Source organism: Triticum aestivum, chromosome 3A (genome assembly GCF_018294505.1).
Source record: "Triticum aestivum cultivar Chinese Spring chromosome 3A, IWGSC CS RefSeq v2.1, whole genome shotgun sequence".
Taxonomy (NCBI): domain Eukaryota; kingdom Viridiplantae; phylum Streptophyta; class Magnoliopsida; order Poales; family Poaceae; genus Triticum; species Triticum aestivum.
Window position 1 is genome coordinate 482,297,957 of NC_057800.1, and position 17,205 is coordinate 482,315,161.

General features: G+C 45.7%; 1 protein-coding gene across 1 annotated transcript; it reads right to left on the reverse strand.

Moving 5' to 3' along the window:
• Positions 1-9,553: 9,553 nt before the first annotated feature.
• Positions 9,554-14,335, reverse strand: LOC123061749 (mitochondrial carrier protein CoAc1). Its single transcript, XM_044484998.1, has 7 exons — positions 13,838-14,335; positions 12,997-13,082; positions 12,698-12,905; positions 11,367-11,496; positions 11,013-11,197; positions 10,776-10,907; positions 9,554-9,994 (listed from the first exon to the last, which is right to left on the reverse strand). The coding sequence occupies exons 1-7, from the start codon at positions 14,003-14,005 to the stop codon at positions 9,890-9,892; spliced, it is 1,014 nt and encodes a 337-aa protein (XP_044340933.1). The 5' UTR covers positions 14,006-14,335; the 3' UTR covers positions 9,554-9,889.
• Positions 14,336-17,205: the final 2,870 nt, after the last annotated feature.

Here is a 17,205-nt window from a genome sequence, read left to right on the forward strand (position 1 = left end):
CAAAGATAAATAGTGTGGTTTTCTGCCACCCTAAGATAGACGCAAGGGGCTTCTCTGGCGTCCGCTTCTTCCTTCCCTCCGTCGGCCACTTCTTTCGTCCAAAACCGACTGACTAAAATGCATTTTAGGCGACTGACGTGCAGCTAAACTTTTCTTTTTACAAATGATTTCATTTGACAGTTAGCTAGATTAAGGCGCATGCTTTCCTTGCGTTAGCCGGAAGCAAAATGCCGTGTTGCGCGTAGTGCGGTGTGAGCGGCCGGAGATGAGCTCTGCACGAGACTATATCCGGCACGTATTCATGGCGCCCCTCCATGGAACGACAAATGTCCAACACTCACAAGTGGCAGTACGTAGAAACCGCGCCATGTGCACGAGCCAAGTACGCGCGCGCGTACCGGCCGTCGATCTCGTAGCTCTCTGCCTTGCTGCACTTGTAAGCGAAGCTACGGAAATGAATGCTGCTGATAGCTCCTACCACGTACGTGCAGCACGTCCAGGCTCGACAAGATAGTAAAATGCACAGTAATTTCTTCATGAAAAACACGGACAGATTTCCCCTTCCAGCGAGCATGTACACAGATAAAGAAAGATGCCATCCGTTGAAGAAGATACGCACGGGTACGGTGCACAGTCCAGTCCCGTTCACGTGTGATCGTTCCGCCCTCGGCTTTCCTAGGGTAGACCGCCGATGATGCCTGGACACTGGCTAGTGTGCGTGCACTGCAGAGAGAGAGACGATCCTCCGCCGGTCGTACAGCAGGAAATGTGAGCAGAAAGCAAGGGTTGTTGGGTGCGCTAGCTACTGGTGCATGCAAGGGGCCGGGCGATATGGAACGGACACGGACCCAACGGAGTAAGTGGAGTTGTTGATGCCCAAAGAGTTGCAACATTGTTTCTTTTTCTAGCTCGGGCCAAGTGGCTAGGCCTGAGTGTAACTTTCCGAACGGGGTTGCCAAAGGCATCTTGGACTAGCTAGTTCAGTCACATGCGCACGTACACGTACGCCATGCAATGCAGCTGGGGGCTGCAGGGCAGGGCACACGAATGCAGCTGTTGTTGAAAGCTTTTGTCCACTGGCATCGCTCGCCGTCCAAATCCACTGTGCCCTGAGATTCGCACGGTTATAATCTGACCGGCGTACCGACGTTGGTGCCTAGCAGGGAAACTATATGTGTTTGATCATGTGGTAACCGGCATGGGCTACAGTCTCAGAGACATTTAACATTTTACACACCTTCCCTCCACCAACGATCGACACCTCGCACGAGGAAACTTTCGCAGAGGAACACACGGCCTTAATTGCAGCCCCACCACGTCTCGTCTTATCAGCCGCGTCCACGACGAGAGGCAGACATGAGATGATCACTGATGGACGAATCGAATAGTACCCAACCTAACCTCGCGATTCAATTCACTCGCTCGCTCTCCCGAAAAGAACAGGAAAAAAAATTCAACCAAACCTGCACGGGAGGGAGGGAAACGCGCCTGATCCGCGCCAACTCCGTCTCGCCGGCCGGCGGGCCAGGAGCAAAAACAAGGGGCCAAGGGCGAGGGCCGGTCGCTTTCGGTGGGCTTTCCCGATCCGTTAGCGTTCCGGGAGCGGCAAGGTGGGTCGCCATCTCCCGAACGCGGGGCAGCGCGCGCACCGGGCTGGTCTGGTGGTGAGTTAATTGCACATTAGTACCACACTTGCTCACCTACTCACGAATCAGTATCACTACTCGTGCATGTCGCAGTTCAGTACCAACTCAGGGCCTAAGTGATGCATAACGGGCTGACAGCCGTATAAGCGCGTATTGACCGCGTATCCGACAGGTCGGGCCCACATGTCAGGTGACACGCTGGCCGAATCAGTGCGTGCCCGGTGCGCTGACTAGGACGAGGCCGACCTAACAGGCTAGGTCGAACCGAGCCGCCAGTTCGAACCCTAACTCTCGTTCCCCTCTCCCTCTCCTCCCCGTGCTCCTCTGTGTCAATGGCGACGGCGAATCCGGGCGGCGGCGGTGTAGGCGGCAGCTCGAGCAGCGGTGGCGGTGTGGGCGGGTACGGAGATCTTCCTGGCCTCAGGCCCGATGCGCACCCAGGATTGGCCGAGGATGACGGCGACAGTTCGTCGTACTACTCGAGCGGCGAGGAAGAAATGGAGGAGGCCCCGCTGAGCATGGAGCAGCGCTTGCGGATGGCAGAGATGTGGGTCGCCAACCCTTTCACTAGCCATCACTGGACCCATGGATGTGGTGGGGTGCTGTAAGTCCTCCTCCCTCTCCTCTGTTCTTTCTTCCAATTTGGGGGCTAGGGTTAGTGTTAATGAAAATGTCCAAATTTGCTGGCACTTGTAGTGTGGAGGAGGCTATCTGGGATGTTAGGATTCACTTTGATGCCCTACATAATTTGGATAGAAAGATATGCAGTTCTGATGTCACTTTTCTCAATCTGTATGCACTGTTGCATACACAAGGATTTACATTCTCTGATGAATTGTATCACATGGAGAACACATGCATAGGAGAGCAGAGAGAGCATGGCCTAGACTTGATTGACACAAACATTAAATTGCAGAATATTAAGAAGCAACATGAGCATACTTTAGTTTTGAATCTGTTAGTTAGAGCAACAGCCACTGACAGTGCTGCAATTCAGAGAAATGCTGAACTACAGACCATTCTTTATGCACCACCAGTTGTGTATGATCTCAGTGAGCCAGCTGTGCTTGCTGTTGATGACCAAGGTGTTGTTTTTAATAGTCAGGGTAGTAGTAGTACCAATGTTGGTGCTAGTGGTTTTTGCACACAAGAGAGCAAAAATCTAGGTAAACAAAAGCTGAAATCTGTGATGGAGGATGAAGTCTTGTTGCAGGAGGGATATCACAGTAGTGATAATTCAGAAGGGGCATATGACAGTGACAACTACTTGGAGAAGTACAGGATTTCTCAAGACACAGAGATAATAGATGGAAAGAGACAAGCAGATGAGGAACAACTAGCAGATGATCAAGATGAATATTCAGATGATGAGTCAGAAGAGGAGGAACAACTTCATTATGAGGGTGACACTGAGGTTGAGGATCCGTTTGAGATGGAGGAGGAAGAGAGTGGGGATGAAGAGATGGAGGAGAGCTTGAATGTGGAGTTAGCTCAACAGTTGCAGGTAGAACCTCCAAAGAAGAAACAGAAGCTGCCAATTAGGAGGTGCCCCACCACTAGAACACATTCTAGTGTTTTAAAGGAGTTGAAGAAAGATTTCATTCCTTCATCAGATGAAGAAGAAACTGGTTGGCTGATGGATAGTGAAGATGATGGGCATGAGCCACTGCAATTTGTCCTAAAGAAAAATAAGAAGAGTAGGGCACAGAAAAGAAAACCTAGGATATGGTTCAATGAAAAAATGGAGCACCCACACCAGCAATTATGTAAGTACATGTGCTTCACAAATCAGCAGCAATTCAGAGATGCTCTGTTGAGCTTGCACATTTCACAGGCAAGAGATTTCAGATATCATAGAAACTCTGACCAAAGGATCATTGCAAGTTGCAGAAATGAGCACTGTCAGTTCCACATTGTTGCTGCTGTGATCAAAGGTGAAAAGACTTTTGCTATAAAAAAATGAACCTGGAGCACACTTGCCCTACCAGTACAGAGTCTTCCAGGGTTAGTGCAAAGTGGCTTGCAAAGACATATGAGTCATTGTTCAGGTCTGATCCAACCACTAGCATACAAACTCTGATTGATGCCTGCAATGAGAAGTATGGTGTTGAGGTTCCTAAGCACATGGCCTATAGGGCCAAAAACTTAGCTGTGGAAGCTGTCTTAGGAGAGCACAAGAAGCAGTATCCCAGGTTAAGGGACTATGCAGCAACCATCATGCAGACAAACCCTGGAAGTAGGGTTGTAGTTACAACTCTAGTTCCTAAAGCAACAAAAAAATACCACATCCAGGGCCAAGGTTTCATGCAATGTTTTTCTGCTTAAATGGAGCAAGGGAGGGATTTCTCACTGGATGCAGACCTTTCATTGGTTAGTTACTTGTTTCTTTTCTTTAGTTTCATTGCTATGTACATGATTCCACCTTTGCTGTAGTTTCTTTGCTATGTACTGACTTAATTGGTTCTTTTTTTGCAAAACAGGTGTTGATGGATGCTTTATTAAGCTGACCACAGGTGCACAGATCCTTGCTGCCACTGGCAGAGATGGCAATAACAACATTTATCCAATTGCATTTGCCATTGTTGGTCAGGAGGATACAGCAAATTGGTGCTGGTTTCTGCACCAACTCAAGATATGTCTAGGAGGAGAAGTTGGCCAATTTGGTCCTTATACTATCATGTCAGATAGACAGAAGGTAAGTACTTAGTTTGCTGTGTAATTTCAGTAGCATAGTTTCTTGGTTTTTTTCAACTATATCTGTAGTCAGTAGCTTAGTTTGTTGTTGTAATTTCAACAGGGGCTACTCAATGCAGTGAATAGAGTATTTCCAAACTGCCACCAGAGATATTGTCTTAGACACTTATATGCAAATTTCCAGAATGCTGGTTTTAGGGGGGAAGATCTAAAGAAATGCATGGATAATGCCAGTTATGCTTACAATGAATATAAGTTTAATATTGCTATGAATGATTTGAGAAATGAGTGTGTGGATGCTTGGAAGTGGCTTAATGCAATTCCTAAGAATACATGGGCAAGGCATGCTTTTGACACTAACTGCAAGACAGATTTGGTTGTTAACAACCTATCTGAGGTGTTCAACAAGTATATCCTTGATTTTAGGAAAAAGCCTATTAGGACTATGGTTGATGGTATTAAGGACAAGCAAATGGTGAGGTGGCATGAGAAGAGAGAGAGAGGAAAGGCAGCTTTCTGGGAGATCACACCACACTATGCTGAGAAGTTAGAGCTGGAAAAGGAGAGGGCTAGATATTGCAAACCCATTCAAGCTGGTGTTAATTTATGGCAAGTGACCAGTGGGCAGCAAACACACCCTGTGAACTTGGATAATCATACATGTGGTTGCAGAAAATGGGACCTCAGTGGCCTACCATGTAACCATGCAATTTCAGCAATTAACAAGGCCAAGAGGTTTCCAGAGGACTTTGTTTGTAAATTCTTCAGAAAACCATTTTATGTGGCAGCATATGAACCTATGATCTTTCCTGTTCCTGGTGAACATGACTGGATAAGGACACCTGGACCAGACATAGAGCCACCAGAATTTCATGTTAGGAGAGGAAGAAAGCAAGAGAAGAGGATGAAGGGCAAGTTTGAAGTGCCAAAGCCAAAAGACAGCAGTAGAATGGCCACAATAACATGCTCTAACTGTGGTCTCCAAGGCCATAGATACACCAACTGCCTGAAACAATTGAAACCAGATTTGGCTATGAGGAAAAACAAACATGTGGTAATACCAAATCTCACTTCTTTTTTATTTGTTGACTAGTGCATTTGTTAATATTTTAATGTTGTCTACTAATACCAATCTCACTTCTTTTTGCAAGACCAAGAGGTCACAGCAGCAACCTACACCTGCAAGATCACAGCCCCTACCTGCAAGATCACAGCCTCCACCTGCAAGATCCCAGCCTGCACCAAGATCACAGCCTCCACCTGCAAGGACTGGTGCAAGATCTGGAGCAAGGTCTGGTGCAAGGACTGGTGCAAGTTCACACCCATCAACTAGTGGTGCAAGGCCATTCACTGCCCCAAGATATGCAACTCCTTCTACATCTTCTGCCCCAAGAAGTCACACTGGTTGGATGAGGTGGTTTGATCCTAGTGGTAACTGATGAGTGTGTGAAATGAGTTGTTGTTTCTCAAAACTATGGCAAGTGATCAATATTTTGTGTCCTGAACCATGGCATGGTTGGATGCTTAGGTTTGATTGTACTGAACCAACAAGTCAAACTGGTTGGATGATTATGTTTGAGTGTACTGAATTGCTATCAACTATCTTAATGTTATGGGCAATGTTATGCTATCAATTTGGTGATTAGTGTTATTTGCAATGTTAAGGTTTGATTAAGGTTATTGGCAATGCCTAACCACTTTGTTTACCTGACCACTTTGGCTCAGGGGGTTCTCGACGTCGACGGACCCTAAATGCCTAACCACTTTGGTTTAGGGGGTTCTCGACGTCGACGGGCCCTAAATGCCTAACCACTTTGGTTTAGGGGGTTCTCGACGTCGACGGACCCTAAATGCCTAACCACTTTGGTTTAGGGGATTCTCGACGTCGACAGACCCTAAATGCCTAACCACTTTGGTTTAGGGGGTTCTCGACGTCGACGGACCCTAAATGCCTAACACCATAGTGGTTCACAACAAGGTTCACAACAAGGTTCACAACTTACTGGTTCACAACAAGGTTCACAACTTACTGGTTCACAACAACAACATATTGATTAACATAGTGGTTCACAGAAACTAAGAGTTAACATAGTGGTTCACAGCAACAACATAGTGGTTCACCACAACACCATAGTGGTTCACAACAACTTAAAGCAACAACATAGTGGTTCACCACAACACCATAGTGGTTCACAACAACTTTAAGCCACAACATAGTACATAACTTAGTTCACAACAACACCATACTTCACAAAAGGTCAGCAAAGCAAGCATTCTTCTTCTTCATGTTGATCTGGATCTTGCTCTTGCTCTTCCTCTACATCTTCATTCTGACAAGATTTCCAGGATCCCCTTCAATTTCTGCTTGTTCTTTTCCTCTGACTTCAACAGTTCAGCAATCTGAATCTTTAGCTGATCCCTCCTTGCTGTGAGCTTCTCATGCCCCTTCTTGAGATCACCCATGTGAAGGAGCAGCTGGGTGTTCTCCTGGGTGAGCTTTTCCTCAGACTTTTTGAGTTCATCAACCTGGAATTGCAGGTTCCTGGTGGATGTACTAAGCACTTCCTTCTCTTTTAGATGATTAAACTTCAGGTTCCTGATGCAAGTGCCTTGAGATTCTGTCAGGTTCATCAGTACTTTATACTTCTCCTGCAGCTTGAAGATCTCTGCATCTTTCTTCCCCATCTCTGTCTTCATGTCAGATACTGAATCAGAAACATGCACATTCTGCATCTTAGCCTGCAAATAGCTGAAATCTACCATCCTATCCTCTTGAGCATTGAACAGTTGGTGCACATCTTCAACCAATTTGTCATAGTTGGCCTCTAGATTATTTTTTTCTTCAGTCAACTGGTGAATAGTGAATGAACTCTCCAGGTTATCCTTCCTCCTATCACTCTTGCTGTCATGATACATTTCCCATAGCTTCAACAAGGCATTCTGCAATGTAGGAGGCCACTCTGGGTCAACCCAGAGAACAACACCACAGTTGTCATCTTCCTGCAATATAAACAACCATAGCATGAGCATCTTAAAACAATGTAGGACCCTAAATGACTAGCCACTGAATTAAAAATGAACTTTAAGCATCCTTGGGAAACAACTTTAATAATATAGCCAACTTTAATAATATAACACTAGGTGAATTTTAAGCTTCTGACATTGAATCTCTCTGACCTTAAACAATCAAATAATTTGCAAAGTGAGTACTCTTGTACTGCAAACATTTTCTAATCCACTGATTAGCACCAGTAGTACTAAATGGCTACAAAAATGACCCTCACACAGCTACAAAATGACCATCAGAGCTATGGTACAAGAGTACTCATTAAACAATGTGCATCAGCACATGGCTAGATTAAAGAACATGAATTCCATGCACTGGACTGCACAATTCTATGCACATGGCTAGATTAAACAATACCATTAACACAGAGTTTGGACAGAATCTTACACTCATAGGACAGACTAAGAACCTCCTGCCCGTGTTAAATGCTTCGAATGCTACACGCCTCTCAGCCGCCACACCATGCTGATGGCAAAGAACTCTGGATGCTGTCTCAATGCCACTGTAGTCTTCGTCTTCAATGCTAGCAGGGATCTACAGGAACAAAAGGAAAACAAAATCCCCAAATCAAATCAAATCCCCCCAAATCTGATAACCCAACCCTAACCCTAGCTCTACAACTCACCCGGTAATGCATGGCTTCGTCGTCGGAGAGGTTCATGTATTGCGCGATTGAGTCCTGGCTGCTCTCCTCCTCCATGGCGCGACGGCGAGCCGGTTGAGGTGGCGGCGCAGCGGGCGGAGGGCGGCGGCGAATCGGAGAGAGGAGGGAGAGCGAGAGTGAGAGTGAGGTCGAGCGAGAGTGAGGCGAGTCCAACCGAGCCCATGTAACCGACCGCACCGGCCTCGTCCTAGTCAGCGCACCGGGCACGCGCCGATTCGGCCAGCGTGTCACCTGACATGTGGGCCCGACCTGTCGGATACGCGGTCAATACGCGCTTATACGGCTGTCAGCCCGCTATGCATCACTTAGGCCCTGAGTTGGTACTGAACTGCGACATGCACGAGTAGTGGTACTGATTCGTGAGTAGGTGAGCAAGTGTGGTACCAACGTGCGGAGGCGACGAGCGCGGGAGGGCGCCGGGAAGAGGACAAGGCGAATCCCCTCGCCGATACGGCCGCCCACGTCGCCGCAACGGCACGCGGATCATCATGCGCTCGTCCGTGCGTGCGTGCATGCATGCGTCCCGGCGTACGCGCCGCGGTGTCAGTCGGTCGGTCGGTCAGTTCCCCCGGTCGGTCGGCCTCTGGGCGTTGTCGCCCCGGGCGAGCGGACGGGCCGAAACGACCTGGACTGCGACAACGGAGCGGACTCGCGTTGCCGGAAAAGGGGTTGACTTGCGGCGAGGTGCTCGCGGGCGCCGATCTCTCGGCTTGGCAAAAGGGCCGTGCCGCATTCATTACCATGGGCATGGTACCGCCTTTTATTTTCTTTTCGGTACACTTCTTTTTCTTTTCTTTACCATGGCGACGGGATCCCAGACGGCCGCGGCAGTTTCGTCCTAGATTATCGAATGCGCGTGTACTAGCTAACACAGATTCATAATGCATCTCAAGTTAGCTTTCGCCCGTTTGACAAGAGGTGACGTGATAGAAGAGCTGCTTCTGCTTGCCAGTTTTTCAGGTAATCTGGAACTTATCGCACGGTAATTCCTCAGAGACCACAAAGGCGGCAGCCGGTCTTCCCTGAAGAGGTCCAGTTAATTGCGTTTTTTGTTTTCAGATGTATAACTGCTTTCTATGCAAACATACAAGAACAGAGCAGATCAGAAAACAGAAAAGAGGAGTATTGATGACGGGGTAGTGGCGAATGGAGATACCCCACATTTGGATAAGGGAAATATGCACTAGTTACAGCTTGTTACTGTCTACAATGTGATAGAACATTACAAGGATCCAGTTGTAAGTTGTAACAGGAAGCTTAATTCAGTTCATGTAAATTTTACACGACACCAGTACGAACGTAACCAGAGTATGCGATACAAAACATATGCAGGCCTTCTCAAGACACGAAGGTGCACAAAAAGCTCGCAGTACTCAAAACATGGGCTTTCAAGCACAAATTCTTAAAAATCAGCTCGCAACACATATAAATATAAATGAGATAGGGACCGTCATTTTTTGGCAACACATGGAACTCAAGACAAGCACTGCAAGTCTGTTTCGCGTATCTGTAATTTCATCATCAAATACTACCCAGTGACAACATTCCACCTAGTGGATAAAGTATACATGTTGGTGAAAAAATAAAAATGAATTCGAAAAAATATAACGAAAAGAATATGTCAGCTGGGGTAAGTACGCAACACAATTACTACGTACTCCCTCTGTAAAGAAATATAAGAGTGTTTAGATCACTATAGTAGTGATCTAAATGCTCTTATATTCCTTTACGGAGGGAGAATAACAATCATGGACTTGATGAGGCTTGAAGCCTCCAACTGGCACTTCATAGATGTGCCTTCTTTTGTGGATAGAAGCTTCAACCAGAACCTTGCTCAGGCTTTATGCTCTCTCTCGGAGGTATCTTCAGCAAATGCTTCATTGTGTCGTATGCGGTGAAACCAATAGCCACCGAGGGTACCACCTGCAAAATTACCAGTATTTAACATGAGAAAAATTACTCATGTGAACTGCAAATTTCCTTCATGACATGAAGGAACACTCTCCAACAGGCACAAGATTTAATAATGTTGCTTATGTCCAAGGATACACCAATTATATCAAGTTAAACACAAAAGAATTTGGGGATGCCATATAAGAGCCACTGGGAAGCATCTTTGTGCTAGTTGTGGGACTACTGCATGGATATGGACCTATATGTCAATGGGACATCAAGTCACAGATGCAAAAAAATAAGCTTCTATGTAATTTAAAACACAATAGAAATGCCACATTCCAGACAAGGTTACCGAGCATCAGCCAGAATAATCTACTCAACGACAACTGTTCGCTGCCAAAGGGTTCACAAGAAAGCGGTACAGATTGCTTAACGGCCTGTCCGGTTTGCAGGGATTAAGGGGGATTTAGCTCAATTTCCTACCAATCCCCTTTAATCCCAGCAGATCCCTACCAAACTGAACATGCCCCAAGGGGATTCAACAAAATTGTGAGACACCTAATTTTCTTTCTTTCTATCATGTCCTGTGAATGGAAGTGTGATTCAGGCAGGCTAAAACAGCAGAACAGAGTGCAAATCCTCCTAAAATATTCAGACCATCAAGGAGTTAATATAATTGGCTGGAGCAACATAGACGTCCAAGATTGTCTAGCGTGTTCAACACTAAATGTGCACCTTTTGAAGCGCAAGTAGAAAACAAAATCGGAACTGTAAGAAAAACTTGATGCGTAATCGTCACCAGGACTACCTTGATATAATTGAGGCTCAGACCAGCAAATAATTGTCTCCATCCCTGTGTTTGTTTGATGATCTTAAGCCCCTGGAATGTACCTGTTATTCGTGGGCCGCCAGACTGATCATGCTGCAGATGACTTTGAACCTAAAAAGTGGCAAATAAGAAGTGATGAACAATTGACGGGTTTGTTAAGAACATTTAAAATGATCATCTAAAAGTACGAAGTAGCATATGGAACAAATGAAGTACCTGCATTTGTCTCCTGACTACATCTAGTGGGTAGGTTAAAGTTTGTCCAAATAAACCAGCTGCGGCACCACAGGATAGTTTTAAAGTGACAGAATTTTTGTAATCTTCAGGTACGTGTGCCTTCAACCCTTCATATATGTAGAATTTAAGACCAGCATAGGGAAGTATTCCCATTAGCGTTGGACCTGAAAGCAAATATTCAGATTGAGGCATCAACAGTATAACAACCACAACGAAAATAAAGGTAATAAAATTATCTAGACAAAAAATAATAAGAATATATATAGCTCACAGCAAGTATAGATGGTGTTTAAGTACTAGTGGTATAACATGGCTGTAAGACTGTATCCATACCTACTCCACGATACAGCGCTCGCACTCCACCCTCTGAGTAAACACCTCTGAAGACATCTTTTATTCCTCCATATGATGGTGGAGCAATTGGCCTTTTCAAACCATTGCTAGGTTGATCTGTGTTATTAACCTGTAAGCAATGTAAAACAAGTTCAACACAACAGAATGAAAGTTAAAAAATAGCAATTCAAACAACACAAGGGATCTTCCTAGAATTTGGGAACATCACTACTACTAGAACCCAGAAAAAAAATTGTATTGAAGGAACAACATACTTGTTCACAAGAGATGACTGATGGACAGTTCAGAGTTTAGGCACCATTTTCTAGTAGTAATGTAATTTACTAGTTTACTAGTCCGTGAACTTGCACGGATAGGTGTTGTTATCTCACAGCAGCATAATGCAAACAGTTGAGCAGGAATACACTTTATGCAATGTGCTTTACAAAAATGCTTAGGTAATCCCCTGAGCAACATAATCAGGTGTTGACCTCCTGAACCTACAAAAGTACTGCCTCAATGCTTCAGGAGAAGGCTTATAAATTTTGTCTTAAGGCAAACGGTGCAAAGTTTGAACTTGGTCAAACTTTGCACGTTTGACTCCAAACAAAATTATTAAGCCTTTTCAAGGATGGATGGAGTATGCCAAAATACAGCCTGGTGGCGGTTTAGGATGCCAGATTTGCTAAAATATGGATGTGGTTTTGTCGTGCGTGCAGCTTATATCAGCACATTCTAACAGCCCAGCAACATCCTAGTCAGTTATAGCAGATAAAAAAGGTTCCTCATTCCAACATAATGAACTGATGTTTCATCAAATACTGAAGTTCTTACAAAATTAATCATCAGACAAATATCCAGAACACTATGTAGAAAAAGGATTTTTATTTTGTTGTCATCATAGCAAAATTTGGTGACTTAAGGTACATACGTGACAAACCAACATCCATGTCAGCGAAATCACACCTCAAAGTTCCTCGATGAACCAGTTCTCTATATTCAGGGGTGTATATCTGTTTGTGCAGTACAAGGGTTGAATGGAATTTCGTGTGTCCGCGTGTGAGTGTACAAGTATGTCCAGGGAGAGGCAGGAGAGGGGGGAGGGGACAAAGTTATAGAAGCGCCTTTCACCAATTTGTTGGGTATCAGTTTCAAGATCGTTTTTGCAAACAATTTTGTTGACTGTATGATTAATTATTACCTTATCAAACCAATTTGATACTGAGTACTAAGATTGTGCTCTACGATTGAGTATGAATATGTAAGCACAGGAGTACACAGTAATACAACAACAACAAAACCTGCTAAAATGTGAGCACACAGTACAATACCTGGAATGCAAGCTTGGTCCTAGCCAAGTCCAAGGGATAAGTGCACAAGACTGCAGTCCCGCCTGATGCTGAGCCTGCTAAAAGATCTACCACAGGTCCTGTGCCAAGTGTAGGGCAGTTACCCAAGATCCAACACCTGTATCGCTCATACGCCATATAATGTAATGCAGCATAAGGAACAATTCTTAACACACTGGCACCATTTCCCCTGAAGTAGTACCAAGACATGGTTAGCTAAACATATTATATGCATCTTCTGTAATAGTAGTATACAAGTAATGACTTGAATTGCAACATACTTGTAAAATCCCAAGACACCATCATGTTTTCTCAGTTTATTCAAGGATTTCAGAACTCCGAGAGACCTGAACTCATTTGTTCTAGTCTGCAGAATCAGAAAGTAAGAATGTGTTAGCAATCATAATCATTTAGAAACTTATAACTTGAATGAGAACATCTAAACCTCCCAAAATAGTATCATGCGCAAATTAGGCACGCAAAACTAATGAAGCAGCTGGTAGCTACTGCCACATCTTGCATACACAAGACCAATGGAAACAGACACTATATCAATCCTATGGAAGTGGAACTTGGTAACCGTCACATCAACAATAGCCTTCTTTACCAAATGGCACCACAAGTTGCATGGAGAAGATCTCATAATGCTGAGAAAATCTCTCATGACCATATCCCAGCAACGCAGCCCTCCAAAATCTCTCATGCTTAATGGAACAACGTTAATAGACCTAGGCATGCTTATGGTACAGAATGTAGAAGCGCCTATAGCACAGCCTCACATCTGCAAGTCTGCAACTGCCAGGCGTGCCATGTAAATCGGTTTCACTAAAACAGAGCTAATGTTCTATGTCAACAGAACTGATGCACAAAGGCACACTTGCGCATCAGTTTCATTGACATGGAACTCGTGTCGAGGGACGTCCAGTCACATTCAATCACAGGCTTAGGAGAGGCGTGTCCTTCTCAATATTAAGGAGCGTGTTATCACATTCACGGGCTTCAAAATCGCCTTTCGACTAACAACAATCTTGACGTTGACATATCATGCCTAAAGCCGCATACCCACGAAAACTCCATGAACAAAATCTCTATCATCCATGTGGGCGGAGGAGCAGAACGAACCTGTAGCAATATCTTGAGGCGCTCGAGCGGCGCGATGGCGGTCTTGGAGAAAGCACCGGCGACCCCGCCGGCAATCATCTCCTTGGCGAAGACGGGCATGAGGTCGAGCGCGCAGAGGTCGACCCGGGCCGCCGCCACGGCAGCCGAGCCCTGCGAGGGGGTACCCATGCCGACGGCGCGCTCCTTTCATCCAAATCAAGCACCCCCAGCGCGAAGAATATCCTCCTGGGGCGCCGGCCCGAAGGATCCCGCCGGTCGGGTCACTTGCGCGGCGGTCCGGTCAGGCCAGCCCGGCCTTGCGGCCCACGACTCCTCCGCCGCCGCCGGATTTGACCGAGGCGACGACCTGCTTCCCACGGCCACGGGGGTCGATTTGCGGTTTGCTCTGGCTCCTTTTTTGGAGATTTATATAATAATAAAAATGAATGTTGAGGATGGAGGGGGGGATGTGCAGGGCGTGGCGTGGTGGCGGTGGCCGAAGGGGCGATGAGTAATATGCGGGAGAATCTTCGCGGCCAAACCTTAAATATCAACGCCGGTTGCCAGGAAAGCAGGTTTGCTGCTTTGGTTCGCGTGTGGCGCCCTACTACCCGTGCGTGGAAATGTCTGGCGAGTCTTGTTCCGAAACGTGCAGTCCAAGGAGTCGTACACGCGAAGAGTCCAAATTGCACTTCTCCTTTTTGAGAATCCGTCTATGGTTCGGTGGAAACATATCCGATTGGGAAAATATAAATACGGAAACCAACATTTGCTAGAAACCCATAAAAAAAAGTTTCAAACATGTTACGGGATGTGAGTTATAAAAAAGACGAAATCAGCATTGAAAAATGTCATACAGTAACGTCACTATTCATTGCTGAATTTATCTTTTTTGTAGCTCGCATCCGTAATGTGTTTTCACTTAAAATTTCACATGACAATATAACACCATCCTCTTAACATCCCATATTTTTCGAAAAAAATTAAAACTTTCAAACATGGTTTTCACAGAGTTTTCATTGGATGTTGGTTCCCGTATGATATTCTCTCTATCCGATTGTACAGTGAAAAACGGATATTTTCAAATAATACTTTTAATAATTTTGAAAAATAATACATCGTTTTCAAATGTTACGAAAATAATACAGCGTCGAATTAGGTTGAGCCGACTGGATCCGGTTGGCCATGGCGTAGCCGATTAGAATCCAGTTGGCTTAACCTAAGCCGACTAGGATCCCCTCGTCCATGCGGCAGCCGATAGGGCCCGCTCGTCCACGCGGCAGCCGACCAGTGGCCGGACCACGTCACTCGGCCTAGCTGGCCACCAGTCGGCCACGCCTTAGATGATAGCCCAATCGACTTCGGCTTAGTCGAAAGGTGGCCACTTAGCCATCGGGTCGGCCCTCTTTCTCTCTTCTTCCTCTCTCTTCCTCCTGTCTTTTTCTCCTCTCAATAACCGAAGCGCCTCAATTTAATACTTCTTTGTGAGTCGATTGTTTGCCCGATTTCCATCGTAGTTTCAGTCTAGAGGATTGGGGGAGGCAAGGGAAACCTCGATCTCGTGATTGGATAGCTCATGGTGGTCTTGGTGATGGTTTTTGTGGTGGTGGTATGGTGGTGCTCCGGTGAGAGAAGTCTGTCGGACCCGTGGGATTGGGGGTACCCAGGCCCGTCTACCTACGGCCCAGGAAGCGGCGCGTGACGTGGGCCCAGAATGGCCCACCTTCAAGTTTCACGAGCAAGGCCCTCGCCTCGTGAGGCGCACGTCAGCAAGTACCCTCCGGAGCTCCCCAAGTCCCTGACGCAAGGTACCTTCTGAAGCTGCCTCCGAGACCCCTCGCGGGGCGGATATGTATCCATGGAGATGCATAGCAACGAGAGGGGAGAGTGTGTCTACGTACTCTCGTAGACCGTAGGCGGAAGCGTTTATTAACGCGGTTGATGTAGTCGAATTTCTTCGCGATCCAACCGATCGAGTACCGAACGTACGGCACCTCCGCGTTCAGCACACGTTCAGCTCGCTGACGTCCTCGCATTCTTGATCCAGCAAGACGGGCGAAGTAGTGGATGAGTTTCGACAGCACGACGGCGTGGTGACGGTGGCGGTGATGCTATCTCTGCAGGGTTTCGCCCAAGCACTCCGAAAATATGATCGAGGGACGAACCTGTGGAGGGGATGCCACACACGGCTAAGAGATTGTCGTCAGCTTTGTGTGGCATCCCCTCCCACATATATATAGGTGGGGGGAAGAGGGGTGATTGCGGCTTGAACTACGTCCCCAAAGAGGAAGGGATGATGTAGCACATCGACGGTAGGTATTTCCCTCAGTGATGAGACCAAGGTTATCGAACCGATAGGAGAATCACGCAACACTACGTAAACAGTACCTACACATAATGAACAAATACTTACGACCCAACGTGCTAAAGGGTTTGTCAATCCCTTTCGGGTTACGGTGCCAGAAATTGTCGAGTTGACGGGATAAAAATATGATAGACTAGATAAATTGATTACGAATAAATGCAAAATAAAATAAAGTGCAGTAAGGTATTTCTGGGTTTTTGGATTAATAGATCTGAAAATAAAAGTGAATAAAAATAGATCTTGAAGGTAAATATAATAAAGAAGAGATCCGGGGGCCGTAGATTTCACTAGTGGCTTCTCTCGAGAAAAATAGCATACGGTGGGTAAACAAATTACTGTTGGGCAATTGATAGAACTTTAAATAATCATGATGATATTCAGGAAATGATCATTATATAGGCATCATGTCCAAAATTAGTAGACCGACTCCTACGTGCATCTACTACTATTACTCCATACATCGACCGCTATCCAGCATGCATCTAGTGTATTAAGTTCATGGAAAAATGGACTAGATAAACGGATCTTTACCTCCGGACCAATCCAGAGCTCCTCGTCATGTCCGTGATCTCATCCGGGACTCCGAACAACATTCGGTCACCAACTCATATAACACTATATCGTCAACGAACGTTAAGCATGCGGATCCTACGGGTTCGAGAACTATGTAGACATGACCGAGACACCTCTTCGGTCAATAACCAATAGCATAACATGGATGCCCATATTGGGTCCTACATATTCTACGAAGTTCTTTATCAGCCGATCCTTATGACAACATACATAATTCTCTTTGTCCATCGGTATGTTACTTGCCCGAGATTCGATCGTCGGTATCTTCATACCTAGTTCAATCTTGTTACCTGCAAGTCTCTTTACTCGTTCTGTAATACATAATCTTGTAACCAACTCCTTAGTCACTTTGCTTGCAAGGCTTCTTATGATGTGTATTATCGAGAGGGCCCAGAGATACCTCTCCGATACAGGGAGTGACAAATCCTAATCTCGATATATGCCAACTCAA